Raw genomic sequence first — 20,873 nt, forward strand, 5'->3', positions numbered from 1 at the left:
TTATTACTTTTTACCAGAATGGTCTCTGGGTGACAACAACTTTGAAATATAAAGTCTTACAAGTCTGTGCTCTCTTTTAAGACACTTCTTGAAACACATTTTTATCGGAGAGCTTTTCCTGATTGTATTAAGTTTTATGTTTTTTAGCGTCTTGCTTTTTGTGTGCGCTTTCTACTTTTATCAATTGTTCTGTATGCTTATTGTATTTTAATTTTAATTTATTTTACTGAAAAGCACTTTGTAACATTTGCTTTGAAAAGTGCTCTATAAATAGTTGTTTATTATTATTATTATTATTATTATATACATTTGTACAGAGAATCTCTGTATCCTGGAAGAACAGTGGTAAAGATATAGGTTTCTTCAAACTGACCCACTTGGTGTTACCAAATTACCAGAACAGTCGCTGTCCTGATCTGCTAAATGACACAGAACCAGGCTGGGTGGTAGGGTAATGATGACATTAAGTAGCATTACAGAGTCAGTTTTCACTGATTCTCAGCTGAAGGTGACTCCAACACCCAAGACTGAATCACAGAACAGCACAGAAGAGCCTCTGTGGTCTCAAGTCAAAGTCAATTACTTTCAGTGTTTAATGCATTTTATTTAACAATGAGAACAGCAGTTTGTGTAAAAACAACCTAACTTGCAGATAAAATTTTGTCTGAATCCATGTAGATAATGGGAGTGACAGTAGAAAAAGAGTGACCAAGCATGTTTGAAACTTGTGTTTTTGTGTGACAGTGTGACCGTATAAGATACTGTGGCTGCTTCACTATGTTAAAACCTGTGGCAGGTAGTTTGGTAGCCTGGCTTTGTAATTCAATTTAATGAAAACAAACAAAAAATATGAGAGGCAATAAAAAGAAAAGAGCAAAATAATTCAACAGACAAGGAAAAAGGGAGATGTGGTGATGGAGGGGAGGGAACTCACTTTGCCCTGGCTGGTTTCTTTGGAGGCGACGCCCCTGTTCTGAGAGGCAGATGACACCTGGGGAGACAAGCCCACCCAGGTCAACGACAACACCTCGGAACAACACACACAGGAGGAGGAGGAGGAGGAGGAGGCGTGCAGGAGGCCAAAGTGCAAACAGAACTTTGTATTGAGAGGGTAAGTATGATAGAGAAGAATGGGTCTGGAAAATGCAGTGACATCACTAAAAAGAAGTCCAACAGGCGAGGCTTGATGACTACCTGAGCACTGTGGGGAACTCTTCCCAGAAGGCTGAGGTGAAGGATAGTCAGGTGATTGGTCATTTGAATCCCTGCAAATTTGTTGGATAATTATATATATAATGGTGATGGCAGGGCGCATAGACGCAGCGGCCACTTCAGGAGACAACGAAAGTGAACATTTTGAGTGTCTTTTTAAGTTTATTCCTCAAAACTTGCTGCTGGGAGACTTTGCTGGGCGTCAGGACAGTGAACGGCGCTGGAATTGTGGCGATCGGTTGTGATGTGGACATACTACACCAACATGGAGTCCGATCGGAGACTACGCCGGCAGTTACCCGAAAGAGAATGAAGCGCAAACGGTACAAATGTAAACAAAGGAGGAGGAAGAGAGCCAAGATCCATGCTAGGCTAAAGGCTAACCCCTCCAGACCAGCAGGACCGTCCTCCTACTCTCCAATGTCTGCTCCCTCCACAACAAGCTGGACGAGCTACGTTTGCTGAGAGAAACCCGCCGAGAGTGGAGGGACTGCTGTGTGTCTGCTTTAACAGAAACATGGCTCCATGACAACATCCCAGACGGACATACAGCTGGAGGGGATGCAGACAGATAGACAGCTCTGGGCAGCATCTGCAGCTTCATCATCGTCACACCATCGTGTGTGTCTTTGTGTCCCTGAAGACCTACCAGGACCTGAGGAGGTTCGCCAAGTTCAACGAATGGCGTCGCGTATGGATGACGCGCCCCCTTTAGGAGCGAGAGTGAACGTTTAGTGTCTTGACTATCCCAGACGTTCATTCTGCAAAATCTGCTGATTGACTGATCCTGAAGAAACGCTCTGTCTACTTGCCTGTACTACTGTGTATGTACAGCAAAATGAGAACAAATAAAACCTGATTTGATTTGATTAATTTACAACACTTTAGTACCATCTTAACTAAGGCGGGTGCTTGAGTATTAACTAAATCTGTAGTAGGGATTGATCTATCTTTATTAGCAATCAGGGAGCTCGATAACTGACATCTGAAACCAAAATACATTTACAGTAAAAATGAAAATCTGAGTGTCAAACTCTGGAATAACATAAACTCCAACACAAACTATGTTGACATTCCTTTGTCTGTTTATGTTTTTCATATGTGTAATGAAAATGGATTTTTTTCATTTATTTATCCTTCAGTAGAGAGACAGCAGCTGCATCAGAGCCAAAGCAGTGCATTCTAACATCAATCACTCCTGTTTTGTACATTTCACTTGGTTCTAGTTTTTTTTTTTTCATCCATGCCAACATCTGACTTTTTCCAGTGTTTTAAATACTCAGCAAGAACTACTCTTACAAGAAATAATTTCTTTGACTGATGTGACAAATGTTCAACTCAATGCTTCCAGCACCTGCCTCCACAGCCTTTGTTTTGACGGAAAATGACAGTTACGTCACTACAATCCATTTAACTCCCTTCCAAGCAGAAATGTACTAACATGGAGAAAATGTCAGCCAAATTATAACGTAAACAAGTGGCAATTAAGTCTAATTGTTTGGCTTGTGTAAAGAGGCCTTAAGTGGTTTGTTTTGTGTTCTAAATAAAGATCTGTTTAATCATACAAACTAATAAGCGGAGATCCTAAAGTCAGGTAGTGGTATGCCAGCATAAGGCTCATGGAATGGTCTCTGTTGGACGAGCAAAGGCACATCTTTGTTCTGGAGCGAAGCAGTGAAGCGATCCTACATCACCAGGTTAGTCAAACTCATCCGAGAGGGAAAGGGACCCAAACTGTCCGTTTATTAAAGGATAAATCCTGTTTACTTTTATATAAATAAACTGTTACCTATTTGTCAACTTAATGATGGACTTCTTTATAGCAATGTCACTTCAATCCCACGTCCCGGCAGCTATTTTGGTGTCTTCAATGTTATTACAATTCATAAACAATAGCCAACACCACAAACGTAAGAACAAAGTTACAAATAAGTCCAATAACCTATCAAAGACCGTGAACAGAGAAAGACCAGAGAGTTCCTCAGGCATCCTCTGCTTTTTTTTCCACTTGCATGCTTCGAGTGTTTCAACAAAGGTTCCGCAAAGGTTCTAAGTTTGGAAAACGAGTGTGATGGTAATAGATGAACATGCAGAGGAGGAGATGGAAAAATAATGAAAGGTTTGACTGACAAAACCAAGCAACAAAGCCAAAGACAATGAAACAGAAAATGCAAAAATACAGAGACTGTATCTACCGTAGAGTGAATATGACAAAGGTGCGTTGTGTGCTAACATTAGGTGAAGAAGTTATTCCATCAATAGAAGAACTTAAGGAGAAATAAGTGTGAAGAACAACTACAGGAAACCACAAGAAGCCAGTGTTGCATGTTAACTCATAGGCCTTGCAGGTACAGTACATGCCAGAGGTATCCAAAGATGAAGCTAAAGTAGGACCTACCTTCCCTCCTCCCGGCTGGTGCTTCATGTTGTCTGTGGAGCCGATCTTGGAGCGGGCGTTGCGGATGTCAGGGCCCGGCGCTGTGCTGGGGCGAGCTGTGGTCCTCGAGGTGGTAGTTGTGTTGGTAGCTGTGGTGGAAGAAGTGGCACGTGGGGCACGGGGCACCAGAGGCTTCTTCTCTGTGCCGGCAGTGGAGGATGGTGTGGCCGGTTTGGATGCTGCGGGTCGAGTGCGAGAGGCAGCAGTGGTGGAAAGAGTGCTGCGGGTGGTGGTGGTGGTGGTCTTGGGCTTGGTGGAGTCAGCTGGTGGGAGAGAGAGATTTACAGTTCCTTTGCTAAAGTACATCCACAACTTTGAGTATCTCACTTTAGGAAAATGAAAGTATAGAAAGTGGCTGCCAGTTTTCCTTTGCTTGGAGGAAGGGGTGAACAGCTAGCCCGGCTAAAAGCTAAGTAACACACCTACAAATACATGTAAAGCTCAGTAATAAACAGACATGTGCCTCCTCCAGAAGGGTAACTGGGTTACAGTAGAAACATGTACAGTGAGTCCTTGTAAAAGCACAACTTGTCATTTTCATATTCTTGCTTCTGTACAGATTAAACAAAAGTTTAAATTATATAGTTTTGCATTTAGTCTTTATGCTAAGCTAAGCTCATCATCACCGTGCACCTGCTGTGGTACAAATCTACTAATGGAACTCTGGGGGAAAAAAAGAAAAAAAAGATGAATTGTTTTTCAGATAATGTCAAACGAGCGTACATTCTGGACTATAAGCAGCTTCTTCTTTCCACACGCTTTGAACACTGCGGCTTAAACAATGACGCGGCTAATTTATGGATTTTTACAAGTTTTATGATTTTGCCTCGAGATGAAAGTGACAATGAGAGCGACAACGAAAGAGAGACTGAGGAAGTGTGTGACAAAGTCATTCTGAGGCTGTTCAATTCTGACACGAAACAAGACGACTTTACTGGTTTTAGTGCACAGGAGGACGATGAAGATAGCATCAATGACTTTTCCTGGTAGGATGCTGTATTTTTTATTTACTTAACCAGCCGTGTTACAGCCACTGTTCGGAAAAAAGCATTTAACGGTACGTGTTTGTGTATTTAATTAAAAGTCAAAGAAATCTGTGTAACATCTTTCTGTGTAAATATCTCATGTTACAACATGGACACCTGTGGCTTATGGACAAGTGCGGCCTATTTATGTAAAAAAAAAAAAAAAAAAAAAAACCTTTTTAAAGTTAGTGAGTGCGGCTTATTTTCAGATAGTCCAAAAATGACGGTATCTCTTCCGCCTTTTAAAGTTTGATTTTCAGGCATCAATTACATGAATCAATGTTGATATGGAAATATCATCATTGATATCAAAGATGGAAGCAAATGCAAAAAAAAGCCCCCATTTACTTGGTGTTCAATTAACTTTGACTATAACTCTACACAGATGACAGTTTCATACTGCTCACACACAAATTGTGAAGTCATCCTTAAAAATGATCTAAATACTTTGAAACTCCCTGCTATGCTAATAAAACGGTATCGTAAAGTGGACCTGCTTAGAACTAAAACTAATCATAGATTGTATTATTCTTTCATAAACAGTCACTTTCACATGCACAAAAAGTAAAAGACAAATAAAGGACATTGTCTGTTGCTGACATCCCAGACAGACACATGAGGAAAGGGCAAGAAAAGAAACCAACACAAAAAAGACACAGGAGTAAAACAGAGAGAGAGCAGGCCAGAGAGAAGCCCACAAAGAGGCCTCTTCACATTTTAATGGTTAACTTCCACCAGTCTTTGACAGTTCTGCCCTACTTTGGTGTGTTTGAAAAATATTAGTGAACAAAATACATCTACAAGTTTAGGGTATTTTTTGTAGGTACCTGAGGGAATCACATCATCGTTATCCTTTTAAATAGTGAAAAGGACATTTTTAGGGGGAAATATTCAAACACTATTCATTTGGAGTGCAGCGAATGCATATATTTAAATCTCCTCTGTGCATAAGTAAAGAAGTTTTAGCATCCTTTGCTTCCTAAGCCACGCTGCACTGAGCCAGTGCAACATTGGCACCAATTACAATCTGTCAATTCACATACATTTTGCTGTTCTGTATGTCAGCTCTTTCCTTACAGTGCTGAGGCATGCTGCGCCACGCGTCCTGCTGTCAATCCTCCCTGAGAGCCTTTTCAAGTAACTCCAGCTCCTGTTAAGACATGTTTAATTGAGGAAATCCCCCCCTCGCCTCCATGTTTCTAAAGAGTAATTTGACTTTCTGTACGAACCCTGGCAGATTAGACAACCCGAGGCTGCATCAGCAAGAGCTGCAAACTCCTGTCAACAGTAAGGGGACAGTAATCCACAGGCTGCTGCGGTGAAGGTTTTTAACTCTCCAGAGCCTTTCAGCAATAAAGCCTGGCTCTATCTGAGCCTGGCCGGCATTGTCACGGTTGGACAGTGTGTGTTGCAGTGTCACTCGCCTGCTGACAGCTCTCCTGTTGCCAAAATGTAAACTAATGTGTCAACAGGAGTAAAGCTGTAACTGGGTAGGAAGAGAGAGAGCGGAGGTATAAGTGAGGAGAGGATTACAGAGGAGGAGAGAGAAGAAGAAAGAGAACAGGAATATATGCAGAGCAGACGTACAGAGACGGAGGGTAAGCACTGACAAAGTACTACATAGTGGATACTGCTGATTGGATCCCTGATTATGTGAATACAAAGTGAAAAAGAACTTGACTCTGAGACTGAATATATCAATATTTCATTGTTTTTTGACTTTCAGTAGTGTCATATCATGACTACAGCATCATACTGAAACACCACTTTACCCATTTCTTTTCTCCAAATGAACGCTTCAGAGCAAACTGTAATTAAAATGATGTATTTTAATAAATACATTTTGAATTAACATTTCAAAATCTTAGTAGTTATTTTGATGTCCAACCTTCCATCCATCCATTATCTATACACCGCTTTATCCTCACTAGGGTCACGGGGGGGCTGGAGTCTATCCCAGCTGACTTAGGGCGAAGGCAGGAGAAACCCTGGACAGGTCACCAGTCTATCACAGGGCTACACTTAGAGACAGACAACCAAGCAAACTCACATTCACACCTACGGACAATTTAGAATCACCAATTATCCTCAACATGTTTTTGGACTGTGTGAGAGGAAGCCGGAGAGAACCTATGCTGTACGGGGAGAACATGCAAACTCCACGCAGAAAGATTCCGGTGGCCCCACCGGGACGCGAACCAGCGACCTTCTTGCTGCGAGGCAACAGTGCTACCCAACTGCGCCACCCTGCAGCCCATGTCCAACCGTGTTAATTATAACTATTCTCACAGACTTTATTTTCCATTGATTGTATTAATGCTTTAAACGCAAAAACCTGCCTACTAATTTGAAAGGCCAGTTATCGTTAAAAGAAAATGGCCAAATGACACCACGACATAGACACTGTGAAAACAGGTCATCAGAGTGGAAACTTTAACACAACAATTTTGTGCTCCTTGTTGCAAACATTAAGTCATCAGTGACTCACGTGAAAAAAATCCAGGGACTTTTTGAATGAACTGTGCTTACAAAAAATGTCATAATCAAAGGCATTCGGTTTCTTTATTTTATGATTTATGGCATTCCGACGGTGTCATACTGCACAGAAAAACAGGACTAAATTCTCTCTACTTCTAGTAGAGTAGTCATGGTTGTGCTGTTTCCATAGAGGTCCAGAGTTCTATGTCAGTGAAAAATAAGCCCACAGTGGCTATTGTACACCGTTGTTCACCTCCGAATTAGTCTAAATTGTTAGGAAAGTGTATTATCAGATCACTAAACATGAGAAATGTTATATATTAAAAAAATAAATGTAAAAAAAGGGAAATGAACAGCAGAAAACACGAGCTATCAAAGACTCAAATAAACAATTTATGTTGATAACAATTTATTAGCTTTTCAAATAATTTTTTGTATTTTTATGCAAAGTTGACCTGAAGTATCTCTACATATTTATGTATGTTCTATTTTTTTTAAAAAAAATCATCAAAATGTATATAAAAACTTCCAATTTCAATTCTGTTGGCAAAATTTGACCAGATATTTTATAACGCCAAAGTTACAATCTATTCAGACTGGTGATAAGGGTAGAGGTCGATGCTGGAGGGGATGCGGAGAGCAGTTGGCAAATCATTTTCACATATTTTGGAGCTGCCCAGTCATCCAACCATACTGGCAGAGGATAAAATGTATAATTCAGAAAATGTTTGGGGATGTAATTGACTGGTCTTTCCCTACAATTTATCTGGGAAATATTGAAGCCAACTTGCTGGTGCAGGACAAATATTTGTTAAAGATCTTACTCGCTGCCAGCAAGAAAGCTGTAACACGTAATTGGTTGCAGTACGTCCCTCCTACAGAGACGGAGTGGAGGAACTTGGTTGCAAATCTTCAAAGTATGAAGAGAATTACCTTCTCACTAAATCTAAGAACTGACAAATACTTGAGGTACTGGCAAAAATGGATTGTGTTTGTGTCACCATAAGGTGTGTTTTGTATATAGTGAGTCAATGTCTTATAATCCCAACAGTAAAGTATCGTGTGGCTGAACAGGTGACCAAATATCTGCTCTATTATAATGTTTTGTTGTATCTTTGTATTTGTTGTTTTGTTGTGTGAAAAACGCAAAATAAAAATAAAGTATAAAAAAACCCCAAAAAACTTCCAATTTCCCCTGCATATATCACAAACATTTGTTTACTTGGGCTGGGATATGGAAGTTGTCAGAGAGTTCAGTAGATTCTTGATGGAACAGCCTGATACTGACTGCAGGGCCTGAAGACAAGGACAAAAACATCATCTAATAAGTGAAGGGACTGTAGCATAGTAGTACCTGTAGAAGTCCTCAGAGTGCTGGGCTTCTTCTCCTCTCCTGGTTTGCTGTCTGTCTTAGAGGCTGAAACACAGTTCATCAGAAATTGTGTGAATGAATGCATGAGAAACACTCAGCGATCTGGAACATTACTCATCAAGAAATAAATAGAATGAAAAAACAAACAACGCATACCCAGAGGCTTTTTGGCGGCAGCAGTGGTAGCAGTGCGAGTAGACGTGGTTGTGCGCACCGACGTAGCGGTTCTACTGACTGCTGTGGTAGCAGTTCCATTTTTGGTGGCAGCGGTGGAGCCTGTTTGATTTGAGGTGGCAGTGCTGGCCTTTGGCACCAGGGGACGCTTCTCTGTGGTTGTCTGTGAAGACGGAGAAAAGCCAGAATGAGAGCGGTTTCAGCTGGGAAGAGAAAGAAACGGCTGGTGAATGAAGGTAAACAGCAGCAGCAGGAAATCAAATCAACAAAACAAACAGCGGCGTTAAATTGGGTCACAACACAACTTCAGTGTGTGTGGCTGCTGTCATCCGCTCAGGCAAATGTTCACTGACTTCATGTGGAAATTCAGGTCAAAAACGTTGCCCTGTTGCGTGTAAGATGTAGATTGAGTCAAAGGGCCTCAGCGACGACTGCACATTTCATTCAGCAGCACATTTCCTGCCGTGACCCCTCGCATAATGCCATGCTCCACATACGGCTGAGCCATCCTGAAACAGACTGGCCACGCTGAACTGAGTCACCCCGCACCCCTGGGCGCTGACGAGCTAAATAAAGGCCGTTAATTCATTGGTTATTGTGTCAACCTGGCTGCATTTAAAGGGGCCACTGAAAGAGGGTGACAGAAAGCTTGTGGGTATAAAGCAATAAGAAGATGCACAGGCCAATCAACGAGCAGAATTTCCAAGCAAAATGTACAGTTTTTGTACTCGTGCTCTTGAATGCACAGTAAAACGATGCTGATTTACGCACACAAAACTGTATATTCTGCACGACATATGCTGTGTGTCTATGAATACACCGATCAGCCACATTAAACCCACTGACAGAAGAGGTGGAGAACGTTCATCCTCTTATTCCAATACATCGTTCTGCTGCGAAACCTTGGGTTCTAGCATTCATGTGGTGCTCCTTTGACATGTCTCAGCCACCTAAACACTGGTGCAGACCAGCCTTCCAATCTCACAGCGAAGGCTCTCCCCAATTCCAGCAGGAAAACACTCCCTGCTCAGAAACAGCTTAAGAATCACCACAAAGATCCTAAGATGGTGACCTGGTCTCCACACTCCCCAGAACCCACTCAGATCAGGCATCTGTAGGACGTGCTGGAACAAACCCAGACCTCCCAACCCACAGAACAGAAAGGACGCGTTGCCAACGTCCCGGTGCTTGGCACTGCAGGACACCCCCACAGGTTCATGATGCTTTGAGCTGGTGTGGCTGATGGAGCAGAACCTGGACAATATTAGGGAGGTAGTTTTAATGTTGTGGCCGGTTGGTGTATTTTCTGGAGGTGTATTTACACATTTATTGAAGAAATAATAACTAAAATGTACTTTGCAACTTTTCTGGATAGTATTTTCTAATGAAGCACTTATTATTTATTAATGGTTAATAATCCTTTGCTGTTGTTGACAAAATAATCTTAAATTTGTGTTAATTAAGCAGATTAGATTGCACAGCTGCCATGGATTGCAAATATAAAATATAACATCTCTCTGTGCACTTTAAGGACGCCTTGTTCAAATGATGACGAGTTTTGTCGTAACTGTTCTCAAGATTCCTAATTAGATTTTTTAAGCCATCATAGACACAAAGTCTCCAGAAAAAATATCTAAAGTGAACATGTACACGTGCATGTCTACAGGGTCATGTGACCACTGCAAATACGTTTTCATATAAATGTGACCAGTGTTACATCCCACTGTTCATTCAAACAAACGTCTCAGCTACATCCTGTCTTCAGTCTGTTTACCTTCTTGGGGGGAACAGCTGTTGTTTTTTTGCATCCCCAGCCTGGACCAACCCTGAAGCTGTACCCTCTGACTCTTCAGTGTGTCCTAATACATCACTGTGAGCCATTTCATGAGACCATATGGCTGAATTCCCTGAACAAAGGGGGAACCAGGTTTTTGTGACCACTCCATGTCGAAATAGCGTTTTTAGTACACAACAGCATTTTGTCAATAAAACATTTTTGCTTTGATTCAAACCCATCAGCTTTGTGCTCTTTAAAGTGGCCCGGCAGTTTGATGTAACTTAATGATCTCTTGGACCTGAGAGGTTTTAGTATGCTGCTGAGAAGGAAGCATCACAATGAGTTAAATTATCCATGGATCCAGGTGTGCTGCAGCCTCTGACAGATGTCCTGACAGCTGACACTTACCTTGGGTTTAACGTCACGTGTAGCGGTGGTGGCGGTGGATGAGAGGCGGCTGGTGGACGTGGTGGAGGGCCGCTTGGGCCCAGCTGCAGTTGTGGATGGTGCCCTGGCTGTGGTTGGTTTTTTGTCTGAGGTGAGGGTGGAGGAGGTCGCGGGGCGTTTAGTGGCTGCTGCGGCTGAACCACCGGCGGCCGCTGTGCTTGGCCGCGTTTTGGCAACGGTGCTCAATTTGGTTGCCCCGACAGCAGGCTGCGACGCCAGACCAACACACACAGGATGGATGGAGGGCGAAATAAGGAGCGAAAGCAAACGAAAGGGGAAAATAAAAATAAGGAAAATGGATGATAACAACAGCAGGGTTAAGCAGCACAAGCAGCGATTGAACCACAAATTATGTAATAACTAAAAATAACTGACAGCACAGGGTTTCTTGTTTCAATGTTAATAGATGTTCGTGACTTCAAATAGCTATGGGATGGCGTTTTGTAGTGTACATGTATTGTAGGCATGAACAAAGCAGTGGCAGAAGCATTAGCAGCATGCAGGGTGAACAGCTATCTGTGTTACTAGAATCCCCCCAGAATCAACCAAATGCTATTCTCCATACAGCACGCTGTATTCCTCAGATGGTTTCAGTTACCTTGCCTTCATCAAAGGAGTATTTCCATGAACTGTTTCTGCTCTGATACTTGCATGCATGATGAAAACTTGGCTTTTGTTTTACTGTATATTTTATGAGGAAGATAAGATACATCCAGGGGATAAGAGGATTACTTGAAGAAGATTCTGAATCTGTCCTGAAACACTAGTAAGTGTTATTAAATGACCTTCTGTGTTTGTCAAGCATTGTTAATACACTTTTAATAAAACCAGTCGTGAGTGACTGGGTAACTCCCAAACACAGGGCTGTCTGTTAAGTTCAGCAGTTGTTTAAGCTGACTTAGGCTGCAGTCAGCCCAGAGACTGTATGTCAAAGGTGCCTAATTAGGAAAGTTATAGTATTCAATAATGACATTTTCCAAGTCGAATGCAGACATTCCCTTGAAAAGGCAAAAATAACCTAAAAAAAAAGTTGAGCACACTGGAGGAAGCGCTGTGTTAGAGGTGTTTTGTAAATGTAGATAATCTAATGAAGCTCACTCTGGTCTGTGTACCATCTTGAAATGAGACACTAAAACACTCACATGCCCTCCAAGAAAATTCAAACCTTTAACTTACCTTGATTTTTAAGTCAGCTTAAGTTTGGGATGTAATACTTTACATTATACATCCGTGACCTCAGTGGTTAAAGTCTCATGTGATACCAACAACCAGCCTTTGAGCCATGTTTGTTGATAGTATGTCTAATATGGATCAGAACCGTAGGTTAGTAACAGCTCAGCCTTACACCTTCCTATCAGTCCTACCTTGGTTTTCTTGTCTCCACTTGCCATGTCTTTGCTCGGTGCTGCGCTGCTTCCATTGGTTGCAGGCTTTGCAGGTTTCTTGGCCTTCTCTCCTCCATCGGCTTTTGCAGCCTTGTCCTTCTTGTCATCTTTCTTCTCGACAGTCTTTTTTTCCGCCTGCACTTTATCCTGCTTCTCGTCCTTTTCGCTCTTCTGTGCTGGTTTTTCCACAGGCTTCTCAGATGCTTTCCCCACCTCTTCCTCTTTCTCCATCTTCTTGGCTTTGTCTGTGTCAGCCTGTTCCTTCTTGGCGTCCTGCACCTCAGCTGTCGCCTTTGTCTCTGTGTCATCCTTCTTCTCCAGCTTGTCAAAACCGGCATCAAGCGTGATAGGTGTCGGTTGTGGCTCTGGGGTCTTTTCAACTTTGTCGATGTGCTGCTCTTTGCCATCCTTCATCTCCGTTTTGTCGATTTTCTCAGTGGCTTTGTTCTCCACTTTGTCTTCTAATTTGGATGTTTCAGTTTTGTCCATCTTTTCCACATTCTCTGCTTTCTCCACTTTGTCTGTCAGCTCCATTTTTTCTACTTTATCTGTCTTGTCCATTTTATTTGTCTTATCCAATTTGTCTAGTGATTCTTCTGCCTTGTGCATTTTATCCTCTTTGTCTTCCTTCTGCTGCACTGACTCCACTTTCTCTGTCTCCTTCTCTTTCATCTTTTCTGCTTCCTTCTTCTGTTCGTCCACCTTTTCTGTCTGTTTCTCTGGCTCCTTTATTTTCTCTGCCTCTTTCTGCTCTTTTGCATTGTCTGGCATCTTATCCTTCTCTTTCTCCTTTTCTGCCTCTTTCTCCAGCTTGACTGGAATCTCACTGCTTATGTATTCAACCTTCACACTCTTCTGCTCAGGTTTATCCAGAGGGTCAAACAAGTCCACCTTCTTCACACTGTCCTCCTGTTTCTCATCCTTCTTCTCTGTTTTCTCCATCTTGTCGGATTTTCCTGGAAAGAAAGAACAGAAAAGGAAGGTGATTTTAAGACCAGTTGTCTTCATAATAGAGAAATATAGCAGGTTCAAGACCAGTTAATGGAAGCAGGTAGGCCAAGCAGTTACTTGGTCCACAAACAACAACCTCCAGCTCAATACCTTATACACTCCATAAGGTAACCTGGTTCAACTGCTTGTTAAGGCAAATATCTAATCAGCCAAACATGAGGCAGAGCGTATGCATGAAACCAAGTGGTGGCTCTCAGGGAGAAAATGCCGTGTTGAAGGCAGACGTCACTGTCATGTCTGTCAAGTTTCTGTTCATGTCTGCACATTATGTCTCGTCTTTCCTCTTTTATTTTGAAATCACTTCACTGGGCGTTCTGTTCTAGTTTTACTTCCTGTACCTGTCTTGTCTCACCTGCTCCCTGATTACCTCCCCACACCTGTTTCCCATCTACCCTCATTACCTCGTGTATATTACCCTGTGTGTCTCACTGTCTCGTCGCCAGTTCGTTGCATCTTACAGTCCTCGTACCAGCTTTAATCAAGTTAAGTCACAGTCTGTTTGAGTTTGACAATTTTGGATACTTTTGCCTGTTTGATCTCGACCTTGTTTCTGCTTTTTGGACCTTGCCTCTGCCCGCCGATTCTTGGATACTTCTGCCTGTTGGACTGAATTCCTGTGTACCGAACCCTGACTGTCATTAAACCTGTCTTTTGCCTGAACCTACTCTGAGTCAAGCATTTGTGTCCACCGATTCTGTTTGTGAGTTCATGACAGTCACAGAAGAATGCCACCACTAGTCCTAGCATACAGAAAGGCAGCTATGACTAGAGTGACCAAGGTACGCAGAAGAGCATTTCTGAACACAAAACACATTCAACCCTAAGGCAGATGGGCTACAGCAGCAGAAGACAACACCAGGTGCCACTCCCTGTCAGCTGAAAAAAGGAAACTGTGCCTTCAGTGAACACAAGCTCACAGAAACTGGAAAAAAAAACTAAACATTGCTGAGTCTTGTTCATATAATAGGTTCCAAATTTGATGTAAATAACATCAGTGGCTCCATCCTGCCTTGCATTTACAATCCAGGATGGTGGTGTAATGGTGTGGGGGCACACTTAGGGTCCTTTAGTACCATCTGAGCCCCATTTAAACATCACAGCCGCCCTGAGTGCTGCTGGTGATGGTGCATCCCTTTATGACCTCAGTGTAATCATCCTCTAGTGGCTACTTCTAGCAGAATAATATGGCATGTCAACTCTAACCGGTTTCTTGACCATGACAATGGGTTCACTGTAGTCAGATGGCCTCCACAAGCACCCAACCACAATCCAGTAGTGCACCTGTGGGATGTGGATATTTCTCTACAGATATATAAGCAACGCAGTCAACACACCAAAACTACACTCAGTCCATAAAGGGAGACAGAGACTGGGCCCTAAGTGCAGATGCATAAAAGAACCCCTCGCCTTTAGTTTAATGCTGTACCAGAACCTCTGAATGTAGTTCATGCTGAAGCCAAGAAGATACTGTCTAACTTCTTTCCAATACTTCCTGCCAAACTGATAACTATGTTCCACAATATATTGCAGGCCGTGATACTAAATGTTACTGAAAAACGTGGGTTAGATTTTCTTAAATCAAAATTTCAGTGTGAACTGTAATGCAGCCCAAGTATGCACTGTGTAACTATATGATATGGAAAATAAATATAACAGAAATAAACATATGCAGTAGGGGTACCTTAGTCAGTGCTAAAGGATGTGGAGCCACAGGAATCCCTGTTGGTGACTAAGAGCTTTGATTTTACAGAAAAAAAACGCTTTCTTGTTCACCAGTCACTTCAAATAGAGTCGTTGGCTCATGGGCCCTCTGATCTTTTTGGCCTGTGGGCATATGCCTGGTGAGCCAATTTGCTCCATGAGTCAGTCTTGTATGGCACATGAACTGCAGCACATTGTTAACCTAATCAATTGAATCCTTGCACAACAAACATGTTCTCAGAAGGCCAGGTATCATATTCGACCCATCCCACCCTGCTGACTACTTCTTTCAGCTGCTGTCCTCTGGGAGGTGCTACAGGTCTCTGAGCTGCTTTTCTTTTCTTCTGACAAAACTCGCATCTGCCTCTCTGCATTCTGCTCCTAAATACTCAGCTTCCTCTGCCACACTCCGATCTTACTCATGGTGTAATACATGATTTGTATCAGCCGGTATGCAGTGCTCTGTGTGTCTTCACTGCATATATCTCGATGCTTTCAACATCTTCTCTCCTTCCTCCCACTCCATCTTCACAGCCACCAGGGCATTCTACTATTACTATTGCCTGTGTTTTGCTTCCAATCTCAGCATCTGCATTTGATGTTGTCACATTTCCTCTCAGATATCACACATTTAAATTGGCTGCAGGTTTTTAGGTCTAACATGCCAATTAAGCAGACATTTACCAGCCAGTCTTGTCATCCTCAGTCTTTCTTGTTTCTTCTCATCTCTCATGCATTATCTTCACAGTCCAGCATCATCTGATTTGGCAAACATTGCTTTTAATAAACACTGATTCTACTCTAGTATGCAGCTGATGCCACACATGGATGTGGATGATGTTGTTGGCCTGCTAAACCAAAATACCGTGCACTGTAAACAGGCCAAAAGAAAACAGCTCCCTGCCGTTGAGTCACCAAAATGAAACATGTGCATCATCTGACCTCAGGTGATGGTGACTTAACGAAGGCTGAACACGGTCAGAGCTGCTGACTCGAGTCGTGCCCCAGTTTAGGAGCTCGATCCTCTGATGTCCATTTTTTTTTTAAATGAATACAATGTAACAGATCCAGTTTTGTCCTAAAAATCCTGTGAAAGACAGAAGCTAAAAAGAGTATCCTATGCAGCCTTCACAATCCGTCACACACAAGAGTACGTCACACAGAGCCTGACCGGTCTGTAAAAACTAAACCTTTGCTTTCAACTGATGGGAGACTATGACCAAGCTGTTTGTGTCAGGTCAGCAGCACCCAGTTACAGGAGGACAATAACAGTACTTAAGGAGAGGACTCAAGCTCCCCAAGACAGTATAAATAATACACTTGAGTAATAACGAGGTACATTTACTCCATGTGATGACCCCTGAGGTCATCTTGTATCTTGTGGGTGGTTCTAGTTTGTCTGTTGGTTCTGTGAGTGTCTGTTTGATGTAACCAGTAGCACCTATGACACCCAGTCTGTTCCTGGGTTACTTAAGGGCTGACTGCAGTCTAATCACGCTCTGCTTCCCTCCGCAGGTAACACACTGGTCTGGTTATGGGTTAGTTTGCATTTACAACCCTTGCACAGACATAATTCATGCATTCATCACACACACACCACTGACTATGTAATCTCACAATCCCATACTGTTTTGGCTTTTAATTTGGTAGAATTTAAGTGAAGAAAGACAAGCTTTAAATTTTGTAAACTTGGTGTGTCTTTCCGTTGGGGCGGCCGTCTTGAGCCAGGTTGCAACAAACGGGGGCTCGTCCAATGAGATCCTAACATCCATTCAGGTATCATCCGGGACATTGACAAGCAAATAGTAAATGGTCTGCACTTTATAGCACCTTTTAACCTTAGTCTGGTTCTACTAAACACTTTACAATGTGTATCCTGTTCACCTTTTCACACTCAGGAGCAACTTGAGGATCAGTGTCTTGCCCAGGAATCGTTCGGCACATGAAAGTCCTGGGGATTGGGCTAATAAGCTAATTTACATCATGCTTCAAAATTAGTTTTTTGTGTGAATTTATTAATCATTTAACTAATTATAGTCAGTCATGCAGAACACAATGTGCATTTTTGCACAAGAAGCAGCGTACATGGACATAGCACTGATTTTGATTTTGGGCCTTAGACAGAATACTCTTGTAGTTTATAAATTATTAATAGTAAAAAGCCACATTCTTATCTCCTAATTAGTCTAAATGAGTAGTCAGATTTTTCCATAAGATTAAAAACTCATTTATTCACTTTTGTGATGTGTTTGAGGAGACCTGGATGTGGCTCTTTCTGCTAGGACGTAGGATTCAGGACACACTGGAATCACCAAAGTTTAAAGACAGTATAGCATTGTCACTGTTTTCATTTTGGCACAATAGACACGATATCATTAATATAGAAGGCAATTGGTGTAACTTCAAGTGTCTTGGAATGCGATCCATGTTTAAAATGGAAAATTTGAGTAACCATTTTACAGTATGTTAGAGTTTTCTCTCTGAAATACATCTGGTAGGGTTTGTTTAAGAAGTGTGGGACTGTTTGATCACCATTTTTTGACACCTTATATCAGCGATGCTGCATTGTCTGGTTTTCAGCAATTCACAATTTTATCACAAATTTACATGAAGGCACCAGCTGTAATAAACTTTCATATACTTGAAAATAATCCTTCCTGGATGAGCATTACAAGCATATTAATAGATATCTACCATCAGGCTGGATTTTAAAGAGTGCTGCCCAACACAAATTAGAGACTTGAGTCCTGGTATTAAGCTGTAATTACCCACTAAATGATTCTGTCATCCAACAGGCCTGGTGATTTAAAAACTGATTTCCCTCCCAGGCCTCATCATCAAATAAATCAAACAGGACAGGGACCAAATAAAGACATAAGGTGCTGTTTGTCTAATAGCATCTAACACTCCTCTAACCAGAGATTTACACGACCTCAAGATTGACACCGAAACTTCACTTCACAGAAAGAAAAACGCTTGAAGAAAGAGCAACAACGAAGGCAGGGCTGGCCCTAAATCCCAATGCTGGAGAGTCAGCGTGGGAAATATTGATCAGCAGATTTAGAGGTGAGTGGGTGGACAGAAGGAGAGCAGGGAGGAAGCCCAATAAAGAAAACAACGAGATGAAGAAACAAAACTGATCAGGAATGTTTAAGCGCTCCCCACTTTGTCTTCAGTTGATCATTTTGTAAAAAATGTCATTTTATAGCTATTTGGAGAATGCATCATGGTAAAAATGGCCCTTGAACTGAACTTAAAGATGAATAAGCAGAGAGGAACTAGAGCACAGGAAGGACAGGAGGGAAGTAGCCAAAGGATATGGGGTGTAAGGCTTTGACCTGAACTAATTGACATTGCTAACTCACATGACACACAGCGACCTGTGACAGACATGTTTGTTTTCATCCTCTGAATCTCTCTGGTAGGCTGACTGTTACTGCAGAGGAAGACGTGGATGTAGCTAACAGGAAAGGGGAGTCCAGTCAGATCAGCTGGTTGGCCTAAATGAGTTAGGTTGAAATAAAAACCACAGCGTATCCCCTGTCTGCTTTAGAATGGCACATCTTTGACACAAAACCAGCTCGCTTTAAGATCAAACATTGCTGCTAAATGGAAACGACTGGAGGTAGCAGAAGGTTCAAGTGATAAAGGTCTGAGCAGCTCATTAAAAACAACAAAAGAGATGAAATGAAAGCAAACATCAACATTTAAGATTGTGAACTATGAATGTGGACTAGTTATTTTAACCTGTGTACTTAACTTAGAGCTCGCCCTTGTGAAGTGTTAACTTGCACATCGCTGGTACAACACATTTGGAAACTATACAGCTGGATGTTCAGATACTGTTTTTGAAAGGAGAGTTTACAAGACTTATTTGCAGTCCTAATGTTGCCCGGCTGGCGAGTGTTTTCAGTCTGACTCCCAATTTTTTAGTGTTATCAAGCACTGCAAATGTTTGTTCAACCTGCATTAACCTTACAGGAGATCATGAAGCCTCCTGTCATGTCTTTTGCTGCCACAGTGGACATAAACGCATTGTGGAGCAGGGAGAAGGTCAAGCCTCACAGGTGATGAGCTGAGGAAGACGGTGTCAAAATGGGAACCCACCGCCTTAAAACTCAGCAGCTGAGTCCTCCAGCAACCTTGGGAAAACCCTGGTGACTATATACAAAAGAAGAAAAAAAAACAACTAACCTAAATAACAAGAGAAGAACAAACACAGCCTTCATTTCGTACACTGTAAACAATGAGCAACTCAGGAGATTAACCTGATCCTCTAATTAGGGCGGAAATCTGATATGTGTCACAGCTGTAGAGAGCCTGGAGAAAATGACTTCATTTCAGCAGAAGGTGACACTAAGCCTTCTCACTCTAACTCTGTGTATTCCTGTGAGACTCTTTTCCACAATGCTGGTTCTTTCTTTACGCCACGCCTTTGTCTCATTTCTGTATTTCTGCTCACCCTGGTATTAAGTCTGTCGCTGTTTCTCTTGAGCAGAATGATTTTGCTGCGTTGTTTTGCCTTCACCACTCTCACAACATCATCAGAAAAAAAAAACACCTGAAAGAATGGAAACATGAGTGTTACAGAAAGGGTTGTAGCTAAAACGGTCATCAGCAGACTCACTTCACTCATCGCTGTCTGATTTAATGCACATCTTTTTACTAGTTTTCTTTTAAAAAGTGATTCCTATGTCAACACCTTTCCAGTTTGACCTGTTTCCAAACAAGAACTCACTCTCTTCTTTCTCTTTTTGTCAGTCCCTGCAGTTGGACCATAAAGTTCTGTAAGGTGTCTTTTTTTCAACAGTTAATTCAAGCAACTAACAAAGCTACAGAGCAGTGAGGCTGCAAGGAACCACTCGTGCACATGCCTGTGGTATTCAAGTGAGAAAAAGAACATTCATCAGAGTGAGGCATCAATTATTAACAGAGCCTGTGATTGGAAGCATTAATCATGGGCCGAGGTGTGCCTTGAGGGCGGATGTGGGACGATGGAGGAGCATTTAATGGAAGGGTGGAGAACGCTGTCAGTCGTAAGTGCTGGAGCACACTTAATTCATTTTCACTATATCAACGTGGGTTCCATATCAGTTTTTCCTGTTTTTTGGTGAATAACGCCTCTGTGAGTATTCATGACATTTAAGAGAACGTGTCTTTAGCACCAGTTATATTCACAAGCCCAGGCCTGCTGTATGACTGGTGTGCAAAAAGTGTCCGAAGGCAAATGGGGGAGAAAAAAAACAAGACAATCAAGCCCTGCACTGTGAAGTTCTTCATTTGACTCTGTGGTGGCATCTGTGTGAACGAAACTCTGAAATGGACAACTAAAGTTGTGTTCAGACTGATTTGCAAAGCTAATCTTCTGCTTATGTTACTCACACAAATGACTGCAGGACTGTGTTGCAGCTCCTACTAATCAACCCCTAATAGCAATTATATTACCACAGCACAGACGCTTCTGTGTGTGTCAACTCTTTGTCACTGACTGACCTCAAATTTACCAGGAACCACTGACTGCACATAAAAGACAAACATAGCCTTCGGGTCTGAAAAAGTAAAGGCAACATCAGAGTGCCTTAAACCTCCAATCTTACAAACAGCCAGCAGAGAGTGACTCCTCTGATTACACCGAATGTAAGTCTATGAGAAAACAGCCGCACTTCTCACTTGATCTGTTACCTCAGGAAACATTTTCTTAATGAGTTTATGGTCTCAACTGTTAGTTTCAAGTTTCCTTCAAAACAGCGCGGTGTTCATTTTGTAAATTTAAAGTAAAATAGACAAACAAGCAGGGTATGTTTGAGAGCAGAAGCTGTGTTCTAAAACCAGATCCACCCCTTGCTCCTACACA

General features: G+C 42.1%; 1 protein-coding gene across 1 annotated transcript in view; it reads right to left on the bottom strand.

Annotated features, from left to right (window-relative positions):
• The window catches only part of LOC103370206 (microtubule-associated protein 4), a gene marked incomplete at its 3' end in the record, with an annotated part of 130,694 nt that overhangs the window by 5,767 nt on the left and 104,054 nt on the right, over positions 1-20,873 (bottom strand). Inside the window, exons 9-14 of the mRNA XM_008299175.1 lie at positions 12,287-13,263; positions 10,884-11,129; positions 8,681-8,861; positions 8,507-8,569; positions 3,611-3,912; positions 935-991 (exon numbers count right to left, since the gene is read on the bottom strand). Of these exons, the coding sequence (XP_008297397.1) occupies positions 935-991; positions 3,611-3,912; positions 8,507-8,569; positions 8,681-8,861; positions 10,884-11,129; positions 12,287-13,263 (1,826 nt within the window). The remainder of the gene's footprint in view (positions 1-934; positions 992-3,610; positions 3,913-8,506; positions 8,570-8,680; positions 8,862-10,883; positions 11,130-12,286; positions 13,264-20,873) is intronic.

This window comes from Stegastes partitus, unplaced genomic scaffold, assembly GCF_000690725.1.
Source record: "Stegastes partitus isolate 25-593 unplaced genomic scaffold, Stegastes_partitus-1.0.2 Scaffold1387, whole genome shotgun sequence".
Taxonomy (NCBI): Eukaryota; Metazoa; Chordata; class Actinopteri; family Pomacentridae; genus Stegastes; species Stegastes partitus.